Below are 9,264 nucleotides of genomic sequence, written 5' to 3'. Positions count from 1 at the left end.
CACCCCCCAGGCCCGGGCAGCCCCCCCGGCCCCCCCTGACGGCCCCCGGGCTTCCGTCTCCTCCCGGCTTCCCTTTCAGCCCGGGGGCCGTCAGGGGGTGCCCGATCCACTGCCCCTTCCCCGGCCCCCCTCAGCTGGGTGGCCGCTCCGTGGGCGCAGCCGGGTCCCTCTTCTTGCCCGTGCGGCTCTTCTTTCCCCCGCTTGCTTTAGGCACGGTCTAGTTGAGCTGCATGGACTGCAGCAGTACTGGAGCGTGTTGCGGGACCGTCGTGCATTGCTATTGCCAGCTGGACCAGAAATCACGTTCAGCTCCTGCTAGTTGCTCTGGTAGTTTAATGGATTAATTCCTTTGACTTTTCCTTCCTGTGTATTTTAGATGCCAAATGGAAAACAATAACTGGCCAAATTAAGAAAGCTGTGGAAGTCTATAAGCCGTGTGTAAAGGAGAATTGCAGCTGCCACCAAAGGTGAGAGACTGGTTTCCTTTTGACTGCACAGGCCTCTGGCCACGAGAGGGAATACTTTTGCCAGCACTGATGGATGGGAATTAGTTATAGAATAACTTGGGCTCTAAAGTGTCACATCTGCAGCCATCATAGATTACCATGCTTGCAAGGGGGATGTTATTAATGGCACTGTGTGAAACAGGTTGCCCTCCATAGTTCCAACAGAAGGTGTGTCCACCTGCAAACTGATCACTCTCCTTGTTGTCCTCTGTGATTGAACAACATACATTATGTCAGCATTTCATATATGATCACACAATAAACCCATGCACAGTTGGTAATATTTCTGTGTTAATAGTCCACTTCTGCCTTCTCTCTCAGGGCAATGTTGCTAACAAGTCTTTCTCATGGGCTTTTAAAAGTGGAAGAAATCAAGTATGTGCAAAATATTTTAAAATAGCTAGATGAAGAAAGGTTGTTACAGAACACAGATTCATTTAGTGTGATAGCGTGTTGTACTTTGCTCACTCCCTGTGCTTGGACAGGGCTTCCAGTGGAAAAGGGGAGGGGAGGGGAGAATTGGGGGAGTGCTCTTTCTAGGGAGTTTAGCTCACTGCTTGTTGAGAATTGGAGTGGCAGTGGATATTTAACTACCTGATTTTCACACGACCAAAGTATGATCCGAGAAGAGCTCATTCAGGATGACCCAAGTCCTGTTTATTTTTTTTATAACTGTGGAGCATTATGCAAAATGCCAGCACTCTGCCTAATATTCCTACAGTGATTTAGTGCGGAGAGCTAGAGTCTTATATGTGGATGCAAGACCACTGTAGGCAGTACAAGTGTAGACATAGCCAAACCAAACTCCACTTCTGTTCCCACTGGTAGAGCATGACTTCAGCATGGAGAATATTACAGGTGCACAGGTCATCACTGTTATGTGGGTAGGGACTGTAGGACTGGGTTCTTCTGATATCTTTAAGCAATGTTTTTATTTAAAGGGGAAGAGGGAATACAGGAAAGACTCAAAATATCCTTTTGTCCTTAGGATTTGGATTCCAAATGCAGAAACAGAGATGCCCAACTTTAAGCCTCCTATTTAAAAAATACCAGATGTGCTCATTCATTTTGGGGGTGAGATGAGTGCTGTATCAGCTTTTAATATCAGATGAGCCATATTGGGCAACTGTTTGTATGCTCTGTTTGGAGTTTTTGATCTTCATTGCTCTTGAAATATTGATGAGGAAAAGTCTCTTCTAGTTTAGCCTTCCAGTCTGTTTCCTCAGTTCCAATTCGGATACAGCCTGAAGACATCTCCTGATCTTTAAACAAACACTCCACCACCCTGCCCACCTTTGGGAAGAACACTTTACCAGGTGGTTACAACCTCCAAACCTGCTTCAGAACATGACAGGCAATAGTAACACGAGGTTACAGTTGCTGTGGTTCTCCAAACCTAGTTTTCACTACAGCAGTAGTTCATTTAAGGGTTGTTAAGGAGCACTGCTATAGTGATGGGCATTACAAAACAATCCAGGAAGATAGTACAGCACGTGCGCTGTGTGACGCTTAAGAAACTCGGGTCGTTTTGATAGCTGATTTGGAGAGATGTAAATATGCAGCAGAGCGCTGAAAGCCAGTACTTTTCCCCATATAACATATTCTACTCGAGTCTAGTCTTCTGTGACTCAGTGGCCAAAGACTGGAGGTCCTAACTTGTTCGTTACTACCTTTCAGTTGTCACTTAGGTTACAATGACATGGGTGTGCCATAAAACTGCAACTTTCTTCCTGTTCTCGAGCTCTTTACAGTTGTGTCCCTGCCAGGCTGCTTATTCTGTGATCAGCCCATCATTTCAGTGGCAATTCTTTATGTAGCTGAACCATTTTCCACCCGATTACAAAATAGCAGAATCCTGGAAGTTGGAGGGGACCTCTTGAGATCATTAAGGCCAACACCTCTGCTCAAGCAGGGTTGCCAGGACTGTGTCCAGTTGGGTTTTGAATATCTCTAAGAACAGGGACTTCACAGCCTCTTTGGGCAACCTGTGGCAGTGTTTGACCACCCTCACAGTGGGATCACCCCGACAGTGTTGTATTAAACTAAGGCATTGATGCAGTGTCTACCAAAAAGTGGGGAGGATGGCTCCATGGCTGTTACAATCTGACAGTGTTCGTTAAATGCTCCAAGCAGTTAGATCTGAGGACCTTTAGACTAAATTTATGTAAACTGCATCTTCCTTCTGTATTTTCTTATATTCGTTACGTTTATGTTTTCATACTGCATTCCTGGAGCTCACTGATGATGCGCAGATGTCACAGAACACGTGCTACATAGGCCTGTCCTCCTGGGCTGGCTTTCACTGCACGCAGCATTATTGGGCGATACTGTTCCTTGCAACTAGACTCTTACCTTCTTACTTAATGTCTAAATAGCATGACATTGTGTGAGGAATTTTGTCTTGGTGTGGCCCATCATTCATGGAAGGCCAGAGCACAAGCTTCGCAACTCAAAGGTTAAGTGAGGTGAGTGCTTTTACCCATAACCTGCCAGGGTATGTAGGGTGCTTTCTGGGAGAGTAGAGTTGTCCATGTTGATTTAGCTTCAGAGTCCTGTGCTGGGCTTTCTGTTTGGGCAAACAGCCCATAGATAGTCAAAGAGTAAAGCATGGACCTTTGAGTCTCTGAGTGACAGCTCTTCCAAGTGACTTAAATTGAATTCTCCGTTATGCCACATGCAGCAGACCTCCTGGAAGCTACACGGAGCTTGTTTTAGCTAGAAGTCTGTTCTGTGTACTGCAGCAATTGAATGCACAGTATCCTCCCTATTGTGCATAATAATAGCTGATTGTTTTGTTTCAGTGTCTGGAAGCAGGACCTGGCTCCTTTTCGAGGTGGCATTTCCAAGGAGATAATATCAGATGTAGTGAGCCGGAAGCTCGGGACACACTACCAAATCATTAAGAACAAGTTGTACCGTGAGCAGGACTGCTTGTTCCCTGCAAGGTAAGAGCTGTGCAGAAGATCTCGTCTTCCTAGCTGGGACACGGGAGTACTTCCAACTCTGCCAAGTTGAAAGTCATTGAGCACAATGATATTTCAAAGGCCTGAATTCCTTATCAGAGCAGGAGCCTAGAAAATTATGTATCAGGCTTAAATGTAGCAAGAGGTAAGTGTCATTGTTGGACTTCAGTGTACAAAGGGTGGGTTGGTTGGTTGTGGGATCCCAGAGAAAGCTGCAGATCAGGCCAGATTTAACAGGATGGGTTGCTTCATTGGTGTGTGTACTGCGTTGGGGCTTAGAGGCTGCTATAGGCAGTTCCCAGCCTGCATCGTGAGCCAAGAGATGGCTCACCATCTCTTCTGCTCCTGTGCAGAGAGAAAGGCCTGCAAGAGACTGCAGGATTCTGCCTTCTCCTTATAGCTCTTTGCCATATGTCGTTTCTCCGCAGATGCAGTGGAGTTGAGCACTTCCTTCTGGGGATCATCAACCGCCTCCCTGACATGGAAGTGGTGATCAATGTGCGAGACTACCCGCAGGTCCCCAAGTGGATGAAACCCATTATCCCAGTCTTCTCCTTCAGTAAGGTGCGCATGCCTTTAAAAGCTGAGCATTTCTGAGACATGCATGTCCTCCTTTCTCTTGGGATTTTTGAGGACGGTTCCCCACAGATTTTCTGTGTGTAAGAATTGTTTGCTCTTGTTTGCTCTTGATGTTTCCTTTTGCTTCCAGTTTTCTGGCAGACAGACTTGCAGAATTATTCAATAGAACAGTTTTTCCCCTCATTAGCTCCTCTTCCAGGTCAAAAAATGTACCTCTGCTACAGTGGAATGATGCACAGCTGGATGGGATATGTGCCAGTATCGCTGTCATTTGCTACAATGCCACTGTTAAAACTGTAGCTGTAGCTTATCAGCATTGTTAAGGATTTTTGATCATCAGTCAGCTATCATACAGTTAATCTCATTTAATATGAATATTTTAGTCCTCTTTTTTGGTAGTGTTTTTTATCTTCTTTTCTGTAATATTGCTGTCTCCTGTGAACTCTTTTCCCCTGGATTCCCCTTTCCGTCTCCAAACATGCACACACATGCAGGGACGCACACACAGAGATATTTGTTCTCTGTGTCTCTGTTCCCAGACTGGAGAGCCCTCACATATGTTTTGCTGCCTCTCCCATTGTTAAACCTGACTGTAGCATAGTGTCTCATCCTTTCCAACAAAATACAGTTACACCTCAAGCTTCAGCTAATCTTGTTTTGCCTTAGTGTATGCTCAATGTGCCCAAATCCTGCACCCTCACTACCTAACCCTGATCGTGACCCTGTCCTTGGCTGAAGCCCAGCAGACAGTAAGATGCAAAAAGAAGCAACAGACCATTTGCTCTTGCTAGTTCAGGCCCTATTCTGTTTTGGCTAACTCATAGCATCTTACACAGGTCTTCAGCTCATGCAGTCTGAACCCTAATACAGTCTGTAACTATTGCCTAGTCCCCAGCCATCCTAAAACTCTCTAGAATTTCAGTACAGCATTGCAAGCGCTGTTATTCAAGAACCATGTTTGCTGCCAAATGTTGTAGTAAAGCTAGCTGTCTTGCCCCTTGACCATCGCACAGCCTTAACTCTAGCCAGCAGAACCCAAACTGATGCAGAGCAGGTTGCAGGAGTTAAATCTTTGCAGCCGTATTCATCATCCTGCCCCTGGGTGCCTTGCAGGACCCTGCAAGAAACTGAGTTCTCCAGTCACCGTGGTCCAATATCTGAACTGTAAACCTCAGCCTTATCCTTAACTGAAACCCAGTGACCCAAGCACAGCTCACATTTAATCAGGCAGTGTTAGTCCCTACCAGAATGAGGAAGGCTCCGGGATGCTGGTCCAGGGTGCTTTCTAAGGCTGAAAGCATAAGGGATTGCAGGATTGTCCAGTTCTGCATCTTGCAAGGCTGACCCTGGGGGGGTGGTGGAGCTGTCATGGTTTGTTGTCGATGCCTGTTTATAGCAAGATTGAGAAGGAGCAGATCATAGAAGCACACGCTCATTTAAGGTGGAAGGGACTTCAGGAGGTCGCCCAGTCTAGCACCTTGCTCAGAGCAGGACCAACTAGATCAGGGTGCTCCAAACTGTGTCCTGCCCAGTTCTGAGCATCCCCGCGGACAGGGCATCCAGAGCCTCCCTGGTCACATGCCCCAGTGTTTGACCTCCCTCAGAATGAAAACATATTTCCCAGTATCTAATTGGAATTTCCCCTCTTGTAATCAAAGCCTGTTGCCTCTCATTCTTCCTCAGTGCACTTCTGAAAAGTTTGCCTCTGTCTTCTCTGAACTCTCCCATTAGGCAGTAGGAGACAGCATTTAGATTCCCCCAAGCCTCCTCTTCCTGTGCATGAACAAACTCAGTCCTCATCCCCTGTTTATATGTCATGTGCACCAACCTCCTAACTATGTTGGTGGCCTTGGACTCTCTCCAGTATGTCCAGGTGACAGGTAGATGGATAATTTGGATAAAAGTTTATTACTAGTACAAGGAAGTGACCTATAGTCTGGTTTCACAAAAGGGTTTAGTCTTAACTTCAGTGCTGGTCTTCCTCTGATTAAATGAGAATTTAAGCATCCAAATAGGACTGAGGAACTGAAATTCTTCCATGACGTGGATATTTGTTACAGTGAATTTCTAAGCCATCTCTAGGAAGGCCGGAATGAACTGAAGTGTTGAAAGTCTAAATGTTGAAACGTTTTGGTTGGAAAGGGCCTTAGGAGGTCATCTGGTCCACTCAGCAAGCATGCATGCTGAAATACCCTGGCTTTTCTCTGTTGGGTTGTCTTCCTATGAACCCCAGCAGCACAGTGGTGACCACAGAGCTCTCATGGCTGCTTATGGAACAGTAACAGAGAAAGCTGACAGAATTCCAGAAGGGATGTTCATTGCTGGTAAGCTCAGTCAGTAAATGGAAGTAAATACTACTCTTACTCTTTTATTACTCTCCTTTTTCTTAAGACACCTGAGTACAATGATATCATGTATCCTGCCTGGACATTTTGGGAAGGAGGACCAGCTGTTTGGCCGATCTACCCAACAGGTTTAGGGCGCTGGGACCTCATGAGAGAGGACCTCAGAAGGTATGTTTTGGAAATGGTTATGTGGGGGATGGTTTAATGGAAGACAAACTCACCGTAAAAGCCATCTAGCACTGGGCAGCATTGGGTCAACGTTGAAGTCTAAGACCATAGGTCTCTTGGCCTGTGATCTGTCCTGCTGCCTCTCATTAACTACGTACAGCCTAACTGCTGTATGAGAATTCTCCATGGAAACCTTGGATGATGTAACTAGAAGTTATAATTAGCTTCTCTGGTTCCAACACTTTAGTAAGGAACGCAGAGGAGAAAGTATACTCATTCTTCATGCTGTCAGGGCCAGATTACTATCATTTTCAGTGGGTTAGGGTTTGTCAATAAAGTAGCAGTTATCTTTTGCCTGCAGAAACCTCCCCTGACACATGGAAATATTTTCCTTTGTTTCCAACTACTTCTCTAGGAGCTGTGTTTTTTTACTGCAGGGATGATCCAGGATGTTTGTATAAGCTTCTGGAAGGGTAAAGGAAAGCCTTTTTTAGATCTGCTTTTACTTGAGTATTATTGTGCAATAGGGAAATCTGGAATCGTTCCCAAGAATCAAGAGTCATCACTGGGCTGAGAGTAAGACAGAAGACGTTTCTGACTGGGAGTCTTTCTTTTGGCAGGATCTTTGACGATTAGCAGAATAAGGGGCTGTTTCCCATGGAGAGTGACAAACAAAGTGTGCAACAGTGAGTGAATGTAGAAACATAACAAGAAAAAAACACCTTGATGTCAATCACTTGACATCAGAATGCAAGGTTGAATGTTTCCCTCTTCAAAATCTGAAGGTCTATGGGACTAATCATAGCTGAAGCCTAATGTGATATAATATAATGAAGGTCCGAAGCATTTACTTACCCTGGCTTTCTCAGTGAACCCCACCTGGGTTACAAGCAGATGCAAAGCTTGACCTGCGCAGATCAGTTTGGGGATCAGGACCTACATGTCAAGCCAGGTGCAACAGAAAAGTGCAACAAAGAGTTCCCCAGAGGGAGGCAGGTGACTGCGCTGACAGAAATAAAACACGTCAACAGCTATTTTGAAAGACTTGCTTAGATTTAAAATGAAAGTTATTTGAGAAAACAATGAACCCCTATGTTTTAAATGCAAAACACTAGGCGGGTTTGTTTGTTTGTTGTTTGGTTGGGGTTTTTTTAAGGAGAAATGACTGGTTAGAAACTCTCTAGTCCTTTGGCCCTACCCATATTCAGTGAAGTACAAAAAAATAAAGCAACAATACAAAAAGTGGATTCAAACTTTCAGGTAAATTTTAATACCCTTAAAGGTTTGGTGAGGGGGTTGTGTGTAAGTCATTGTTTTGACTGAAAGGTATTCCAAAAAGTAGCCTATATCATGTTGCCTTAAACACAATATTCACAGGAAAACCTGTTTCGCTGGACCTGGCTGAGAGTTTTTTCTGCTATAATGAAGAAAGTGATTTCCATCAGAAATGAAGAATAATAAAAAGAGATCATGCTGTGAAAACTGATGAGAGCACTGTTTCATGGTTATATTAAATCATTTATTGCCATGTATAAACAATATTTTCAGATCTGCAGAAAAATGGCCATGGATGAAAAAAATCTCTAAAGGATATTTCCGAGGATCCAGGTGAGCATATTTTCCTGTAACAGGAGATTCTACCAACATATGCCGTGACAGCTGTCTGTATGCAGAAATTTCTGTATCTCCAAGACCTAAACAAGTGTATCCCAGAATGTATTTTTTAAAAGTAAGGAAAGAAAGACATTTTGTACAGCAGCATTTCACCATTAGTGATTCTCTGTAAGAATTGCCATGTGCAACTAGTTTATTATAATAAGTCTAATACTGGAAACAGAAGTTGTGATGGATTTGCTACGTTATTTCTTAATGAGTGAAACTGTCACACTAGGAACCAGCTTGTTTTGTTCTGTGAAGGGAACTGCAAGGTGCATGATACAAATTTAAAGATTTGATACTGATGTGCATGCTTCTTGCCAGTGTGAATACTTCATTCTCTATGGAAGTGCTCAACAGTGAATCAACAAGTATTCTTGGATTAAGTTATTTGAGTGGTAGGGAATAAGAGAGTAGATTATTTTTGCCGTCTCTCCAGTGACAGTTTGAAAACAGTGTTAACCCCTACTCCTTTTTGTTCCTCCAACACTTTGTTCCTCCTCCATCCCCCATAGGGATGGATTTGATATCTTACTAGGTAGGCTCAGGAGATGATGATGAGTGAGTCTCAGGGATGTCGTAACCTTGTTTATCAGTAGTGTTTTAAATTGGTGTCAGAGGGATCAAGTGCTGAAGATGCTTGGCGCCTCTTAGCTCTCTCTGACTTAGAAGGGAGTTAAAGTATTTGGCACCCATCAGGATAAGGCCTGAAGGAAACAACATCTCTGCTGATTTGTTCTGGGAATTGCTTAAATAATACTATTAAATATTTAGTAAGTGTTGTGGTTTAACCAGGCAGGCAGCTAAACACCACACAGCTGTTCGCTCACTTCCCCCATGGCCCAGTGGGATGGGGGAGAGAATCGGGGTGGGGGGAAGTAAAATTCATGGGTTGAGATAAAGACAGTTTAATAGGACAGAAAAGGAAGGAAAAAAAAAAATAATAATAATAATAATAATGACAAAAGAATATACAAAATAAGTGATGCACAATGCAATTGCTCACCACCTGCCGACCGATGCCCAGCCAGTCCCCGAGCAGTCGTC

At 44.2% G+C, this 9,264-nt stretch overlaps 1 protein-coding gene across 1 annotated transcript in view; it reads left to right on the top strand.

Annotated features, from left to right (window-relative positions):
* The window catches only part of POGLUT1 (protein O-glucosyltransferase 1), a 49,283-nt gene that overhangs the window by 32,513 nt on the left and 7,506 nt on the right, over nucleotides 1–9,264 (top strand). Inside the window, exons 2-6 of the mRNA XM_009323955.1 lie at nucleotides 377–467; nucleotides 3,308–3,451; nucleotides 3,898–4,033; nucleotides 6,440–6,561; nucleotides 8,110–8,169. Of these exons, the coding sequence (XP_009322230.1) occupies nucleotides 377–467; nucleotides 3,308–3,451; nucleotides 3,898–4,033; nucleotides 6,440–6,561; nucleotides 8,110–8,169 (553 nt within the window). The remainder of the gene's footprint in view (nucleotides 1–376; nucleotides 468–3,307; nucleotides 3,452–3,897; nucleotides 4,034–6,439; nucleotides 6,562–8,109; nucleotides 8,170–9,264) is intronic.

This window comes from Pygoscelis adeliae, unplaced genomic scaffold (genome assembly GCF_000699105.1).
Source record: "Pygoscelis adeliae isolate BGI_AS28 unplaced genomic scaffold, ASM69910v1 Scaffold124, whole genome shotgun sequence".
NCBI lineage: Eukaryota > Metazoa > Chordata > Aves > Sphenisciformes > Spheniscidae > Pygoscelis > Pygoscelis adeliae.
Note: the sequence above shows the minus strand (reverse complement) of the source record. Positions and strands in the feature narration are given on the sequence as shown.